The following is an 18870-nucleotide window of genomic DNA, read 5'->3' as shown; positions in this document are numbered from 1 at the left end:
AACCAAAAACTTATGTTAGATGCGATTAATCAATTTGACAGCACATATGCATGTATAAATATAATTTTTAGCAATTGTATTTACATCTTCATGACAATTAACACATTTAAACTCAACCTCAAAATAATGATTTAAAGTATTCATACTTCATGATAAAGATTTACATGTATGCTGATAAAGAATCAGTGTGCCTGGACAGGATTATTACAGTATTAATGTATTACAGTAAAGGTTTTTTCACATTAGAGAATGAGAATTTCAATGTGCTTAAAAGTCATGAAAATAAAAGCAATTTTTTTTGTTTCATTTGATTTCGGAGTGAAATGTGACCTGTGCATTTCTTGGTGTCACCCTTCTAGTGTTGCACATCAAACGCAGAACAGCGGATCTCTGCAACCCGTCCGCTTGAGGACAAGAGAAAAGCTTGATGTGTCTGGAGCGGCCGTGTGTGAAGTGTTGAAACAGGAACGCTGTAACGGAAAGAAGAAACGCAGCAGCACAAAATGCTGAAATAATGCAGAACACATGTAGCTGAGGGCTTCTTCAAACATAGTAACATTCCTCGGAGGGGGCCTTCGAGTCAGTTCATACAAGTCTAATGGGAACACACAAACCTCCAGACAAAACACACATGTAAAAAAAACAAAAAACGATACTGGAACCAAGACGGTCTTTAGAGGCACAAACGTTCAAAGAGGCAAAGCGAATTTAAAAGAAAAATAACGCAAAAGTCACAGGGTGCATGGTTTGCAAAAAATGTCCTGAATACTTTCTTAATTATTGCATCAGCATTTTTCTAACTGGCATGGGATTAAATACCTTGTGCGATTAGTTTTTGTAACATCACTAAATACTTCGGGGCATTGGGTAACCGTACGATTCTTAGCGCTAAAGAGACAAAATCGTGTGCTAGAACACAAACCCATTTATCCACACCGTAACAATGATAACACCCAAGAGAAAATGTCCACACTATGCAATCTGATAGATGATAAGTGGGCTTTTCTTTTCTTTTTTACGTTTAATGAAGCCCAAAAGTGAAATAAATGTTCATATTAATGTTTCATTACATCCCCCCCCCCAAAGAAGTGGTAATTCACTGAAAACAAAACAAGGGAGAAAATGATTTCCTCTAAATTTAGTGCTTGAGATAATAAAAGCTGCATTAGAATTTACTCGAGGTGATGATAAACGTTTATATATATATATATATACGTATATATATAAGATAAAAAGTAGGAAACAAAATACATAAAAAAACAAGACATGGTGTTTCATTTCACACAAATGACAGCAGAGCTTGTGTGCGCAATTCTGGCGAGGGTGAGTGTGTGAGCGAGAAGACGGAGGGTTAATTAAAACTGCGAAGATATCAAGGACAGCGGGATATCTTGTTTACAGACAAAACGGGAACTTTTTCCCAGGGCACTTTCTACCGCCGACCCCCGGCCCTCCACCTCCTGGCACTTTTATGCACACTTTTTTGCGCTCCACATCCTTCATGGGCCCCTGTGTTTCTCACGTCTGAAATGATAAACACCTCGTGCATTTTCCAACTTTTGCTGTGACTTATCTCCCAGGATAGCTTGAATTCCAGAGCTGTAACAGTCCAACAGATGAACGCTTTAACGTCCGATGCAGCCCAGAACGTTGTTACTCTAACGGCCAGACGAACATGACGTCGCGTCTTCGTAATAACGACAGGAATGGGAAATGCTCGAGACGAACCTCTGAAATATGAAGCTACGTGTATGTCGGGGGATGTGATGTCCGTTCATCCTACAACAATAAGAGACACTTGACTAGTGGTAATCCACCATTCCATTTCCAGAAGATGTTACAAGAAATGTTTTGAAAGATCTTTTGGCAAAAACGTTTGAGTGAATCACATGGTTACGTGAAACTCCACCCCCCCCTCTCCTCCTCTGGGGCGTTTCGCTGCCTACGATGTTTTCACCAGGTCATAGACGTAAATGTGAAAGTCGTCATCAAACTTGATGAAGTAGACGGAGGGCTTGGCTTCCACCTGATGAATAACCATGCCAGTTCGTTTAGAGCCGTCCTCTTTGGCATATTCCACCTGCTTCCCCACGAGGCTGTCCACGACCTCTCCGGGCTCACGCTCCGCAGGGGGCGAGTCGTCTGCAACGCATGAGAACAGTTATTAAATATAGATATAAACGAGTCTTGGTTCCCACACCTTGGTTAACTTCAAATTCAAGGACCTTTCAAGGACTTTCCAGGTCCAATACCCTCAAATTCAAGGACTTGATGTGGGGACACATTTGAACAAATGATGAGGTACCATTGTAGTTTTGTGCGTGTGTGAACATCATGGCAACGTACAACACAAAGTACCTCACGTGGGAAACACGTAACTAGCGTAAATCGAGCAAGCTAGGATGCATAGGCCATGAAATGTTGGCGAAATAACACATTAGCAGACCGGAGTGAATATGGATTTTTTTCCAGAAAACTTCTTGCACAAAATAAATTCAAGCACTTTCATGTATCTATGTGTGTTTGTTTTCAAAAACTTTCCAGGGCCTTAATTTTTTTTTTCAGATTCACAAACTTTCAAGGATTTCAAGGACCCGTGGGAACCCTGTTAAAATGATAAAAACGGCTCAAATATGGTGCACCATTTAACTCCACAGCACACAAATCACTGAATATTATGTAATTGTAATTGACAATTTCTAAAAATGAAAAGAAACTGGAATTAGAATACATTTTGCGCTTTCAATTGTAAGATATTTTTTATCTACCTATCTACACACACACACACACACACACACACACACACACACACACACACACACACACACACTTCAGCAGTGGCGTGTAACGCAGTCACTCCTTGAGGTTGAATTTTATATATAATATTTACATTTTTCAATTGTAGTCTTTCAAAAAGGCTTCTGAAACAATAAACTGAGTACAATGTAGTGTTGTCAAAATGTTTCATTTTGATACATATCGATACTGAAATGTCTGAACCGCTTCCAACACTCATTTTCCGCAGAATAGACACACGATACCAGCTGCTCTTTCTCTCTCTCATCTCTCCGACAGCGAGTGACACAAACCCGCCTCTCCTCACTCACTTTTTTTTTTGTTGTTGCTTCGGTTGAAAATTGTTGGTGTTTCAGGGCCTGAATTTCAGCGAAGGATTGCGCATAATTTTACTCATTCTCGCAGATGTTGTGCTCACACCCAAAGTGTGGCACATAAAGCCAGGGCTCCAGACTAACTTTTTTTATTAGGAGCGCTGTAGCCCCTGACTTAAAATTTTAGGAGCGCAAGCAGAAAATTTAGGGGCACACCTTCACATTTTCCCCATAAATAACTATTACAGACAAATGCTTTGATAATAAATAGATTAAGCGTACAGAAATTATGGTGCAGTTTTATTTTAAGATCACAGGGCTCCAGACTAACATCTGAGGGCCGCGGCTCTAAGTTCTACAGAAAGTATTTGGTAGCACTGTGGGATGACAAAGCACTGAGCTAAATTTGAGGTGTATAGATAAAGTTAAATTTAATTATTATCCTTCATAATGTCTTAATATTATTTCAAAAGCAAAATGAGTGACAAAATAGATATTAGGGAGTGAAAATAGCCAATAAGCACCCTCAGCAGCTGTTTACAATGGTAATTTAGTCTTCTTTTTAAAAAAAATAAGTGTGAGTTTTCCTACTTCTTGAAACTTTCAGTTTTATAAATAGAGACAATCTTTAAAGGATGAACAAAAATGTTTTGGTCGACACATAAAAAAAATATATATATATTTTAATAGGATATAGTTTTGAAGTGCTGTAAAAAGATGTGTAGGCTACTTTCATAACCACAGTATACCATAGTTATAGTTATGTCTGGTTCAGAATACGCAATTTTTTTGTCTGTTACTATAGTCAATGTATCAGATTACACGATTTCGAGTCTCGACTCCTAAAAATCTTGTCATGTCCTGGACAAGAAACATTGTCAGACTACACATTGCTTTACGACCAGTCATCTCGAGCCGTCTCACACACATATTCACTCGCACATGTACACACGCACGCACACACTCTCTCACTCTCTCTCGCTCGCTCACTCACTCACTCGCGCGCGCGCGCGCACACACACACACACACACACTCATTCACTCGGAACCCTTCATGGAGGACCGTTAAAAAAAATAATTGTTGTGATGTCGTAAACAAAGCATCGCAGACGCGACGTCGGTTGTCGCCCACTATGAACGAGATGAAATTTACTGGTCGCACATGTGCGACTGGATGTAAAATTTAGTCGCACACTCTCAAATTTTGGTCGCAAAATGCGACCATTTGGTCGCAGTCTGGAGCCCTGAAAGCTGTCGCTCAGTACTAAATTTAGTTATTTTTCGTAGCTTATTGCGCTTAAAACAGTCAAATACACACAAAATAATGTCAAAATGCCAAGTATTCACGTAAACACAGTCAGTTATGTTTTAACTGAATGTAAAAGTTGAGAAATAAAGAGCATGAGTAACAGTATAATGGATCCGTGCATCAGGTCTTAAAGTGACAGCAGCCTAATATTCCTGCTGCCAAATTATGAGATAATATTAAAAATATCTATATGGCAGTTTTTCCCCCATGGTATCAATGCCAGAATTGTGGCCAGTGAAAATGCTAAGTATCTACTAGTAAATTTGGATGTATGACAGCTTTTTATCAGACATGAGCAACTCTTAAAATATCTATATTGCCATCATCCACTGAAAACCCCATATTGGTCTATCACTGCTATTAACAGTTCATTTGGAGATTTCAAATAGTCAAATTTATAGACACTCAGTTTAGATCATCACCAGCACTGAAAAAACACTTACTAGAGTCTGGCATGATCCTCAGATCTCCGTCTTTATAGTCATCGAGCAGCTGATACATGTAGAGCACAGGGTCTTTCTCATATGTGATGTAAAACCACGTGTTCATGATGGGCGCCCGGGCCAGAACCATTCCCCTCCACTCGTTCTTAGTGCCGTCCTCCGTCTCGAACATGTGCTCCACAGCTTTGCCGATCATGGTGTCGGCCAGGTGGGCGTCGCTGATGCGCGTCGAGGCTGAAAGATGTGCGAGAAAGCAAGACACACGATGAGTGGCAGGATCGGAAACATCATCCACGGCAGTAAATCTGGGAAAACAATAATTCACTCAAAAAGCAAGGCACACGTTTATAACCATGCATGAAAATAAGCCATGTTGTAAATCCACATTCAAAAGTCATCCGATGTCAGAGATACTCAAGATTTATTGAGTTTTAGTGCTCATGTTGGAGAGAATCCAGCATTGTGTATTGATCATCACTGAATTAAACACCAGAACATATTTTAATGAGAGTTTGTTTGATGGTGAACCAGCATTAAATATTAGGTGATGGATATTATGTGATTGAGAATAATATTTATTATGATCAATATGAGTGCAATATTTTAAAAATATTAACATAATAATAAATTCACATTCACACATTCAGCCCTAACACACAAGCAAGAAGTATTCAAATTATGAGTACAGCATTTAATAAAAAAAAATTATATATATATATATATATATATATATATATATATATATATATATATATATATATATATGATATAATAATTAAATAAAATTGATTTAACTGCATTATTAGTCAGTAATAATGCACTACAGTTAAACTCTTTTCTGTCTATGTCTGGTGGGTAATAGAGCCCTGCGCGGGACTGTTTTCTTCATTCCGCTCCCGCCCGCGCCCGCCGAATTTCTGGCAATTACCGCCCGCTCCCGCAATATGTATGTCCACTCCCGCCCGCACCCGCAAAACTCTGAGAATTTATTCCCGCACAATAATAGAGATGCATTGATTTTGTGTCTTCTCCCGTCCCGCAGGAAAAAACACACATTTGTATTGATATTATTAAAGAGATTCATGGGGTTGTTTGTTTCGTTTCCCTGGTCGGCAAAGCCTCCTGGACACATACACACAGGATAATGGAGGAAATCGAGTGTGCTGTTTTTGGATGGTTTTGTTTTCGTTTTTGCTGTTTTTTATTCAGGATACTCGGTCTTGCGCGTGCAATGATGACGCAGTGAATAGTGATGCTTCTCTCTGAACAATCAGCAGTCTGCCGTGTTTTCACGTCACATTTTAGTATCGCCTAAGCTCGCTCAGAACCTCGCCGGAGGGGGTACGAAAAAAAGTACCTGGAAGCAGATCCAGTTACAACTTTTACACAGTGGAAAACCAAACAAAGGCGAGTCGAGTCGAGCCGAGCCGAGGCGAGCTGGTACTGTGTAGTGGAAAAGCGCCAATATTGACATCTCCATCATGTTGCAAGGCTACCTCCCGATCCCGCAGTGTTTTTTTTAGCCGCCCATTCCCGCCCGCAGCAAAGTTCAAACCGCCCGCTCCTGCAAGATTTGCGTTGGGTCCCGCGGGACCCGGCGGGACTCAATCCCAATGCAGCCCTCTAGTGGGTAACACTTTACAATAAGGTTCATTAGTTAACATTAGTTCACTACTGAAGAATCCAAATTTAAGAATATGTTTAAGATCTGCTGATCTTACTTCCTTACATAACATCACATGAAAAACTAAGGTGAATTACACTGTATTGGGCATTCAAGGTGAACATGATGGCATCAATTTACTGATCAGAAGTCAGCTTTAAGTCAGCTGTCTAAACATTGTAATAGTCTTTGATCTTCCAACTAAGAGTTGGACTGTGTGTGAATGTTACCTAGTCTAAGGTCTTGTGACCATTTGTTGTGTATACCATTTGGGGGGGGTACCATTATCTCAGTTGGGGGCAATTGCCTCTATTGTCTTTAGATGATTAGATTTAGTGGTTACCTCTAAGGCTGTGTGTATGTTTAGCACCTTTAAGGACAGCCCACTGAAAGACCTATAAAGAAACCATGTAAAGTTTGTTAGCCAGAATGATTTGGGAAGAACTGCAGCCGCGTACAGCGAAGTCCTCAATAAAGAATAACTTTGTTTGAACGTGATCCCCAACGTCTCCTGGTCTCTTGCTTCGACGAAGAAAAAGTTTTCAACACTACCTTAGTTAACATGAACTATGAATGAACAATACTACTTCAGCATTTATTAATCTTAGTTAATTTCAACATTTACTAATACGTTATTAAAGGGTTAGTTCACCCAAAAATGAAAATTCTGTCAGTAATTACTCACACTCATGTTTTTCCAACCCCGTAAGACTTTCGTTCATCTTCAGAACACAAATTAAGATATTTTTGATTAAATCTGAGAGCTGTCTCACTCCTCCACAGGCTTCTAGGTAATTTCATTCTGCCGGCCCAGAAAAGTTAGTAAAGACATTGTTAAAATAGTCCAAGTGACTACAGTGGCTCAACCTTAAGTTTATCAAGCGATGAGAATACACTTTTGTGCGCAAAAAACAACAAAAATAACGACTTTATTCAACTCTTCATTTTCTTCTGTTTCTCTGAGTGAGTTCACGTAGTGTCAGAATGGAGGCTCACCATTGGCCAACGCTGGTCATGTGTGTGATGCGTGTGATGCTGGCGATGCTGGCCAATAGTAAGCCTCCGTTCTGGCGTACAACCCAGAAGCGCTGCGCTGTTACACACTAAGTGAACTCATTAAGAAAATGAATAGTGGAATAAAGTCGTTATTTTTGTTGTTTGTTTTTTTGCGTACAAAAAGTATTCTTGTCGCTTGATAAACTTAAAGTCGGCATGAAATCAAATTTGACAAATCTTCTTTTTATATGTAATATTGTAGTGTTTATTATAAATGATTTATCTGTGCACTTCATTATTTTTTTTTAATTCATGTACCCTTATAATCTTTAATCAAATACATTACCCTTTCCTCCCCCCTCGAAACGACCCCTCTTCTCTTTCGGTCACGTGCCATGGTGAAAGGGTGCGGTCAGAGCCGATGAGGGTTCGAAGGACGCAAGGGTGCGAAGGACACAATCAATTCCCGAAGGACGAAATCAAGCCCCGCCCTACATTTTTTTCTAATTTCAGACGCCGTTTCACTCAGATATACGTCAAAACATGGAAAAAATTATAATCTCAACTTCCATTTCATGCCGACTTTAAGGTTGAGCCACTGTAGTCACTTGGACTATTTTAACGATGTCTTTACCAGTGTTGGGAACGTTACTTTAAAAAAGTAATTAGTTATAGTTACTCACTACTTGTTCCAAAAAGTAACTGAGTTAGTAACTGAATTACTCTATAATAAAAGTAACTCGTTACCAGGTAAAGTAACTATTTGCGTTACTGTAAAAAAAAAAAAAAAAGTTGCTATATGTCAAAGAATTTGGATTTTTTTTGAGCAGTTTTCACAAGTCAGTTAAAATGAGTAGAACAGACAACTTTCGATATTTATTGCACGTCGACAGACAGCAAGAGGTTTATCCTGCACTTCAAGCATTATCTTTGTAAGAAAAGTAAACAGTTACACCATATAAAGTTAATTTAACTCTAGCAAATTAAATCAACCTCGCTCAACTTTTTATTAAAAGTTTTATTAATAAAGTAAAGGTATAGGACCAGTTTATTTGTAGTGCACTGACAATAGTTTTATATAATTAGTTTATTAATTAAATTAATAAAAAGACAAAAAAGACCTTGAGATATGTTCGGTAATTTTACCTGAATGAGTTGAAAATTAATTTGCTTCATTTCAGATTAATATATTTTTTTTCCTTAAAATTTTGATCAGCAGTAACTTAAACACTCTGCAGTTTGAATGTCCTGTATACGATAATTATCGTATTTGTACGATAATTTTGAACTCTGTACGATCAATAATGACAAAAAATCCTATAATGTAGCCTACGATAATTTCAGAACTGTGTGACACTTCAAATGATGGTCGTTCGTTGTAATCATAGGGGTTTTATACTCATTGATCTAGCTGTGGATTCTCCGTCTACCGGGAGAAGAATGTGAAGAGAGAGGGAGCGAGAGACCTTGCGTGTGTGTGCTAGTGTGCCTCACGAAGCGCATGTAAGGACCCAACCAATCAATTGTAAGTGCGGGCGGGCTTTTATCTATACTCCAGAACCGCATTAATCAGAACCGAATGACTCTGCCTTAGCCAATCATAATCGCTTACCTTGTTATTAACCCACCTCCTCACTAGCTGTGCATGTGCGAGCCAGTGGTGCATTCGGATTACACAGTTTATTCAATCAATGCATAGTAACGCACCGCATTTAACGTCCAGTAATGTTAACGCCGTTGTAACGACGGGAAAAGTAATTAGTTAGATTACCCCGTTACTGAAAAAATAACGTCGTTACCTAACGCCGTTCTTTTAAACAGCGTTATTCCAAACACTGGTCTTTACTAACTTTTCTGGGCCGGCAAGTTTCAATTACATAGAAGCCTAAGGAGGAGTGAGACAGCTCTCAGATTTAATCAAAAATATCTTAATTTGTGTTCTGAAGATGAACGAAAGTCTTACGGGGTTGGAACAACATGAGGGAGAGTAATTACTGACAGAATTTAAATTTTTAACAAAATAACAACAAAAATAACAAAAGTCGATAATGTTAACATTAGTTAATGCACTGTGAACTAACATGAACAAACAATTAACAGCTGTATTTTTATTAACTCACATCAACAAAGATGAATAAATACTGTAACAAATGTTTTGCTCGTTGTTAGTTGTTGTAAAGTGTTACCGTCCGCACTCAATAAAAATGAAATCTAACAGACGTACCTAGTCTGTCTGGCAGAACCTCGAGTCCTTGCACCCTCTCGTCTTTATGCAGCTCCAGGCCGTAGACGCAGTCAAAGCCGTCATATTTAATCAGGTAGAGCGAGGGGTTGACGGGCACCTGGTCTAACACGGTCCCTTTCCACTGCGACGCCGCGCCGCTGCCCTCCTTCCAGATGTGCTGGATACGACAGCCCACGATGTTACGCCTGGGCTGAGCCACGGCTTTGGTGGGCCCTACGCTGCTTTTGTGTTTCCTGTGAATCATCAGATATCAGCATTAACATCCGTTTAATGACACATTTGACATTTTAAAATTTATGATGTTGAATTCTGAGCTTGTTTAAAGGTGAAGCGAGTCATTTCAACTACAACAACAACAACACACAGAAAGACGACAACAAAAACACCGCGTCCGTATGGTATTGCATGGATAGTCGAACAGATTCCATCTCAAACATGGAGAAAGTATTTTAACATCTAAAATCCATAAATCCATCTAAAATAAATGCACACTTACGCTTTAATCTTCAGTAAATCATTTTATGCTTCACTTAATATTTAACTCTGATAATGATGATCATTAAATTCATAATTGTTAATTTATTGATAAATAATACTAAACATAAAAAAATACATAATATTTATATAAAATAATAATAATAATAATTTATATATTTATATATATATATATATATATATATATATATATATATATATATATATATATATATATAAAGTTATTATTATTTTATTTTTAAATGTTTAGTATTATTAATCAATAACAATTCAGCCCTAAAACACAAGAATATAAAAAATATGCTTCACTGAATATTTAACTCTGGTAATGATGATTATTAAATTCATAAATGTTTTATTTAATATGACCAATGAGCTAAAAATAATTAAAAAAAGAAAATATGAATATAAATATAATTAAAATTCATACTCCTATATTTAGCCCTGAAACACAAGCAAATTAAAAACACACACTTTACCTACTATTTACCTCTGATAATGATAAATATTAAATTAGTTATATTTACTATGATCAATGAGCTTATTTAAAAAAATATATATTAATAATATAAAAATATATAATAAATTCACAGATTAAGCACCAAAAATAAATCCGAAAAATGTAACTATTAAATTCATTAATGTTATATTTATAATGATCAATAGGTGTAAAATAAAAAAAAATAAAAAATCAATCAGTAATTCATTCATATATTCAGCCTTAAAACACAAGAAAATAAAAAAAATTCTTAACCTAAAATTTAACTCTAATAATTTAATTAATAAATATTTATTATGATCAGTATTTGTGTAGTATTTTAAAATAATTAATATAATATCATTAATATACAGACATTAAGCCCTACAACACAAACAAATAAAACAATCATCTTTCACCCAATATTTAACTCTGATTATAATCATTAATTTGATCAATATGAATGTAAAATTGTAAAAATACTGATAATATAATGTAATATATGCCCTAAAACACAAGCAAATAACACTTACTTATGAGAATTCTTTTTCTTCATCATATTTGCAGAGACACCAGGATGCCCTTCGATCACAGAGACAGCAAACACAGTTCATATTAAACACAGTTTTCAGACGATGATGATCTTCAAGATGGTCATCCAAAATCAAGCATCCAATCAAAGGCGTTCTCTAACCTGCATCAGCTCTGGATCTCTGGGCCGCGTTCTTCCCGAATGGGGTCTTCATTCATCGGTGTGTGGGGGAGCAGCCCGGCTGCCACACTAGGGTGAAAATATCCGCACTCTTTCGGATGAATGAAAGAGTATCAGGGGAAGGGGAAAGGGGGGGATAAACCTAAAGGGGGCAGTCAAAAAAAAACAAAAGCCGCTGGCATGTAATATGGTTCCCCCGATGCCCGTCTGAGTCTCAGGAATGTTTGGTGCTCAATATTGAGTGGGCAGGACGGGTCGTGCCAGGCCACTCAGGGCCCGCGCAGATGGGTACTGATCCAGACCTCCTTTGGAAGGGCTTCAAGCAACCTAAAAAAGAAATAAATAAAAGAACATCAGCTTAAACGTTTAGAAATCACTCAGGGAATGTAAACAGTCACATTTTAACTTCCCAGTCGCCGATGAATTAGGGCTGGACCCGAATATTCGTTCGGTGGGTTGGTATTCGATTTGAAAATTTGACATTCGAATTTTCGTTTTTTTTTTTTTTTTTTTTTTTTTGCACACCTGGCATCTCCCTCGAAACGGTTCTCATTCGCGCTTGAATATGTTCAACACTATAAAATCTGACGAAATACAATAATTATCTTAATAGGATGGACAGTTGAGGGAACCCAACCTCGTTATACTTAATGAATATATATGCTTCTTCCTGGCCTTCTAAAGTGTTCCTGCAACGGGAGTATTCTCTGGCTAGAGCGCAGAACAGAGGAGTGTGTGTGTGAACAGAAGTGCATGAGAACAGCGGAGTGTGTGTGGACCGAAGTGCATGCCTGAGCTTGTGTTTTGGGTTAAGCTGCGTTGCTTTGACATTGTGGAAAATAGAATAATAGAAACAAAATGTATTAAGCTTTTTACCCGTTATTATCAATCTAAATTAATCTCGTTTTTAATTTAACTTAATTTCATTTTTCTTTATTTAAATTTTGTTTTTTTCTTTATTTAAATTTTGTTTTTTCTTTATTTAAATTTCGTTTTTTCTTTATTTAAATTTTGTTTTTTCTTTATTTAAATTTCGTTTTTCTTTATTTAAATTTCGTTTTTTCTTTATTTAAATTTCGTTTTTTCTTTATTTAAATTTCGTGTTTTTCTTTATTTAAATTTCGTTTTTCTTTATTTAAATTTGTTTTTTTAATTTAAATTTCTTTTTTCTTTATTTAAATTTCGTTTTTCTTTATTTAAATACCAAATGCGACACTGCACTCCCTTGTGAAGTCGACTGGATGAACGGTTCTCGAAATAATCAAAATGCAAACGGACAGACAGACACATAGAAAATACTACCTTTATTAGAGAGAAGGATATGTTCAGCCCCCTCTCTCCGAATATTCGATGTTCATTACTACCGAAGCTTCGAAGCTCAAAAAATGGTATTCGGACCAGCCCTACGATGAATCGAAGTGAAGAACCTCCACATTAATGAGCCACAAGTGTCCGATTGCATGCAATTTGTCTTTGTGAAGAATGTTGGTAACCAAACAGTTTCGCTTCCCATTGACTTCCATTATATTACATACAATGCAAGTCAATGGGAACGGAACAGTTTAGTTACCAACATTCTTCACAATATCTACTTTTGTGTTTCACAGAAGAAAGTCGGTCACTCATAAAAGTTTGGAACGACATGAAGGCGAGTTAAAGAAAAACAATACAGGCAAAAACCTTGTTTTTTCATGCACTGGTCAAGTTTGAGATTTTGAGCCCTTTGGCGTTTCACTTCCCAAATACACAAAAGTGTTTATTTTATTACCCTTTATCTATTTGCATCTGTAGATTTCAATTACAATACATCTTTAAAGCCGTGAGTCAGAAATCTCTACTTCAGCAGCACATAAAAATGAAGCGGGTGCATTGAGTTACGTACTCAAAATGCATTAATGTCTTCAAGCCATCCAATGGATTAGGTAGGCTAGCTGTTTATTTCTAAACACAGGGTTCGTACACCTTTTCCAAGTTCAAATTCAAGCACTTTCAAGGTCCATTTTAAAGCTTTTCCAGCACCTTACACCACTGTAAATGACATACCAATAAATAGTCAAAATTATTATTTAGTGTTTTTATCACATTAAAAGAGATAATGCTATAAACAACCAAAATTGTGTTTCGTAATAGCAGAAGGATCAGATATTTAAGCAAATCACAAGTTTTATTTTTCAAAATGTATCACTGTCTAAGTAGATAATGCCTATGAATAATACTTTTCATTATATTAAAGGGGGGGTGAAATGCTATTTCATGCATAATGTGTTTTTTTACACTGTTAAAAAGTTGGATTCCCATGCTAAACATGGACAAAGTTTCAAAAATTAAATTGTACGTTTGAAGGAGTATTTCTGTGCCAAAAATTGTCCTTCCGGTTTGTCACAAGTTTCGGAAAGGTTTTTTCGAGTATGGGTCTGCGTGACGTCAGCTGGGGCGGAATTTCCTTATATGGGTCCTAAGGGCACTTGTGCCGGAAAGCCGCGGGCGCGCATGGAGTTTCATTCAAAAAACATGGAGTTTGTTTTTTCAGAGCATCATCAACGGAGCCGCCTTCAGCCGCTCGTTTTTTTCCGGAAAGACTCGGTACAGCCTATCTTTCTTTTATAAATATAATAAAACTAAAGACTTTTTGGAGATATTAAGGATGCAATACTACTCTATAGGTACTCAAGATTAACAGGAGATTGAGTGAAAATGAGCATTTCACCCCCCCTTTAATGTCCAAATATTGCTTCCCAGATAAAGTGATTTTCAGGCTGTAAAACTGAAGTAATTTCAAGGGCTGAAAAAATGAAGACATAGGATTTGAACAGAAATATTTTTCAGGCCTTGGTTTTTGGGACATTGTCTATTCTTGATATAGACAAGGTTTGAACAAAATCTGAGAAATGAAATGAAAACTCCACCTACTTTTTGCTCTAGCCAGCGTAGCACAAATCGCTCTGTATCTGAAGCTACATTTTATTTCTCCATTTAATGAACGAACTATTCAGTCAAATAGGTATTTATTGTGAAAGAAATAGATACAATTTCAAGCATTTTATCCAAAATTTAAGCACTTTTCATCAAAATTCAAGCATTTTCAAGGATTTCAAGCACCCGTACGAACCCTGTAAACAATTAACCAATAGTCGGAATCGGATCATGAGGTGACTAAAGATTCCCACCCCTAAACGCTAATAGGCCTATCTCAACATAATGAAACAAAACCTGGAATTTTGAACCTGGCTTTATCCAACGTTCAGATTTCTGTTCTGGAAATGTATGCAAATTACTGCATATTTTAAATTAGATTCTAGTTTTTAATGCAATCAATCAACTGGGTAAACATGGTGATATCTATTACTTAAATGTTTTACCCTATTCATCTGGGGTGTCTTGCTTTAAATGTCGACCGCACGTAAAAAGTTTGCGCTTTGTAAATTAGCATTCATTAAGCGATGCACCCATTTAGCTGCTTCTGACACCCTGACACTGAAAATATCAAAGAAAGCAGAGCAGATCAGCCATGACATGAGACTTGCATTATTCAGGAAGCCAAGCAGACGCTGTTATACAACACAACAGGAGTACGCTACAAGCACAGAGAGCTCGGGGCTTCCTTACACGACGTCGTTCTACCAGACCGTCCAACTAAATCAAAACCAGACCTCATGTTTAATACAACAGTCCATTGCACACGAACATGACCTAGTGCAATCCAACTGCAACGTGCTTTAATGCATGAAAATACTCTTTTCCAACACAGCTGGACTCAAATAATAATACAGCTCCCATTTTCAATTTTACAGTCTGTATCTCCAATGAAAATAACGAGCACTACAGAAACATTTACTTCATGGTCAGTACTTCTTTTCACAGCTTGTTGCCATGTTACTTTTAGATAAAGGTGGCGAGATGATGCCAAAGTTTTTAATCACCTGAACTGAGCAATGCCTTTCCTCAATATAATTACAATATCCTTCATGTTTCTCTCATACAAACTCTTTTTAGAGTTAGAAAATGTTTTTTTAAAGCTTATTTTACTTCCAAATCGAAGAATTTATTGTAATTCTCATTATTTTCAAAGGTAGTTCTCATTAAATTCTTACTCAAACACAGTATTTTTGCTGTATTACATTGATTTACGGCAATGCAATTTTTTATTTATTTAAATCAGCATTAATTAAAGGTAACACATCTAATACCATCACGATGCATAATTTATACTCTATATATTCTGTCACATTACAGTAATGATTATCTAGGTGGAAAATTAGTTTCATTTATGGCTAAAGTATACATTTATGATAATGAATTTCCCGCATGTCAAACTCTTGGCTCTAACTGAACTCAGTCGTGCTGTGTTGAATACCTGCACATGGATGATGGAGCAATTCTGTATGCATTTCCCAGTGTACCAGAATCTAATATATTTTAGCTGTAGAGGCAAAAGTACTGAGCTGTATCAAATGTTGGCCAGTGGCTGCCATAATGGCAGCTTCAGACAATGCTGAATGCAATTGAAGAGAGGGAATTTACAGCTCAATGACGCAGAAAAATTATGTTATTGAACAGTATTCATAACATGGGATTGACCAAGTGAAACCAGGGAAAGGACAGAAAAAGAAAAGGATAGTTTTAGAAATGTATGGTACAATGTCCAGCTGGACAAGAACATTGGTTGTTTCCAAAAGGCAAAAAATATAATGTAGGCAATGCATGTGTGTGTGTATATATACACTAGTGTTGCAGAGTCAAGACCACCACATAAACCGAGACCGAATCAAGATCGGCACTCCTCAAAATCATCTAAAAAATCCATATCTACTGTCTGAGAAATGTCTTAATATTTAATCAATAAATACAACTAGAATAATAAAACACTACATAGAGCTGTTACCAATCAAATCACTAACAATAAAATTAATATTTGTGTTGCAAAGGTGACAGAAGTTACAATTACACCTGCATACATCATATTTAGAGATTAATGTTTTAAAAATAACATTTTGAATACTGAAATATGATGGAACAACAAAATGATAGGCCTACTTTTAAATATGAAACAAAACACTTAATGAGTATCATTTATTCAATCGATTTTGTTCAAAGCAGCCGATTCATTGAATAACGAAACACCAGTCGAAAACGCACAACAGATCTTCTATGGATTCGTTTGGAACCATTTTCGTTGCTGAAATATCAGAAACGTATCTAAAATTGTGTCTTAAATGTAAGTCACTTAATATTAACTTCTTGTTTATTGAACGTTTGTATAAAATCAATATCACATTTGCAATCGCGCTCATATCCGTGAAAACAGCTCTCTTGCTCTTATGATATTGCTTAATAATATCCTATGTTATAACAAGATCTCATTCAAGTACTTTTTGGCAATCATATCTTGAATTTAGGGGGCATTTGTATGAATTTGAGTAAATCCTGCATTGATTTAGAACCAGGCACAACAGTAACAAAATAAATCTCATTAGAAATAAGTTAGCCTATTGATTGCATTTTAAGCAAGACGTTTTAAATGATGTTAACAAATAAATCAGACAATGCACCAGCAATTAAGTGATATCCTCACAGTTGTGGTCTTGAGATAAAATCATGAAGACAAGACCAAGTATAAATGCAGTCGAGACTGAGACAAGACCAAGACTTTCAAAAAATGTTCTTAAGACCAATCTCGAGAGCTACAACACTAATACATGCACAGAAATGTTGCCTTTTATAAATGACAAATGTTCTTGTCCAGCTGGATGTTGTACAAAACTACTTTTACACACATACACTTACTACATAAATATACATATTAATAATTAAGTTTTGCTTTTTTTTTTTTTTTTAGGTGGTTGGTCCACAATAATATTGCAAATCAGAACCCAAATTAAAGACTTAAATCAAGCCCACCCATTCTCCAGCACTTAAACCCACCGCAGTGCCTGTTTCTGTGCTGTAATCTCTTCTTTACAAGCCTAATTGATCAATTAATCCTCCAGAGGTGCCCTACAAAACTCTTCAGGAGACTGTCATGAAATACAAATGAACCACCGCCCCCTTCCAAACAAACCCCCAGAATGATTCATGTCATTGTTCCTCATGGAAATTCAGCAGACTTTCTCAATGCAACCTGATCATTGAGCATCAGATGAGACTAATGAATTCAAGACCTTACATTTCAAACTGGCCAGAACCTTCAACAATGCAGTGAGATCACTTGGCCAGATTGGGTTTCAATGCTGCCATTAACAAGCAAGATGACAAGCAGCACTGCAAGTTGTGTAACGTTAGTTATAGTGAAAATGGAAAAACACACACACACATGAATAATATTGCATCTGGACTTGCAAGTGTATGAAAGAATCCCTTTTTAAGAAAAAGTATTACAGATAATAGCTAACTGGCAGTCTGAAGATATCATCACATAACAAAAACACAACATTCAGCCATTAAACAACCAACACAAGTCCAACATTAACAATAAACGCGCGTTTTATTGATAAAAAACCGCAATTTGTCATTGAAAATATTCAAATCTATCTAGCTAACTGACTCTATTTCGCTAACTATCCTCGTTAAACACTAACAATTCTTCACAAACGCAGCCAGATGTCTTATTCTAAATGCTACGACAGCATCCGAGAGGGATATAAAGCCAGAAAACAGCCAGGAATTATAAAAACCGTGTTATTTGTGTGACTAAACGCAGTGCAATAGCTCATAGCTCGACTCAGCTCAACGGCTCCAGCCGCCATTTTGGCTCAAGCTCTTATTTACAATCCCGCAGCAGAAACAAAGGAAGCACAAGAAACGCATTTTCAACAGAACCGTCTGGATGAAGCGTCCCCACAGCTCGCCCCCAAAACCCCTTTACTGCCTCCACTGCAGATTTGAGCTCAATCTTGTCGCATTTCGCCTTTTATTCAAGTGCAATGCATAAATGTGGCATTTATGGCATGGGTGCTCGCTTACCCCGGGTTTATTATAGAAATTCACGCATATTGCGGCATAAAGAATATTTCCACTCCAGCTCTGCCTCACTGTGTGTTCAATGAGAAGCGTTTGATGAGCGCAGGCGGCCCCGAATGCGGCCGAGCTCTTTCCCTCCCCTCCCCCGCTGCCACATAGTGCTCCGCCGCCGGACTCAATTGGCGCTGCGCGGGAAACCTTCCTGCCAAATAGTGCGCTGCCGACCGTTTCCCATCGTTTTTCTTCGGCCGCTTTCGGTTCGTCTCGGCGAGGATGTGTGCGCATGCGCAAGCACTGCGACATGACTGTCCCCTTCAAAAAAATCCACTGACAATAGACAATAAAGTCTGTAATAATATGGCCTGGACGGTGCTACACTTTATATGAAAATGAGTTTATAAACTCACTAATGGCCCAGACAGTCTGTGTTATATAGTGTGAAGGGCTGTGTAATTGTTTCCC

General features: G+C 37.1%; 1 protein-coding gene across 1 annotated transcript; it reads right to left on the bottom strand.

The window, feature by feature from the left end:
- Positions 1–1177: 1177 nt before the first annotated feature.
- Positions 1178–18561, bottom strand: spina (spindlin a). Its single transcript, XM_081354571.1, has 6 exons — positions 18412–18561; positions 11434–11778; positions 11273–11321; positions 9746–9999; positions 4863–5096; positions 1178–2142 (listed from the first exon to the last, which is right to left on the bottom strand). The coding sequence occupies exons 2-6, from the start codon at positions 11483–11485 to the stop codon at positions 1943–1945; spliced, it is 789 nt and encodes a 262-aa protein (XP_081210697.1). The 5' UTR covers positions 11486–11778; positions 18412–18561; the 3' UTR covers positions 1178–1942.
- Positions 18562–18870: the final 309 nt, after the last annotated feature.

Source organism: Scardinius erythrophthalmus (assembly GCF_964197995.2).
Source record: "Scardinius erythrophthalmus genome assembly, chromosome: 23".
In the NCBI taxonomy this organism is placed as follows: Eukaryota; Metazoa; Chordata; class Actinopteri; order Cypriniformes; family Leuciscidae; genus Scardinius; species Scardinius erythrophthalmus.
The sequence above is the reverse complement of the archived record's forward strand: the minus strand, read 5'-3'. Positions and strand labels throughout refer to the sequence as shown.

Bases quoted from the DNA above. Each gene is read 5' to 3' on its own strand.
- spina (XM_081354571.1), bottom strand. From the start codon at position 11,485: ATGAAGACCCCATTCGGGAAGAACGCGGCCCAGAGATCCAGAGCTGAT. The intron at 11,322-11,433 runs GTTAGAGAACGC...CTGTGATCGAAG, and splicing joins GAGATCCAGAGCTGATGCAG to GGCATCCTGGTGTCTCTGCA. The intron at 5,097-9,745 runs GTACGTCTGTTA...CACATCTTTCAG, and splicing joins GGTTCTGCCAGACAGACTAG to CCTCGACGCGCATCAGCGAC.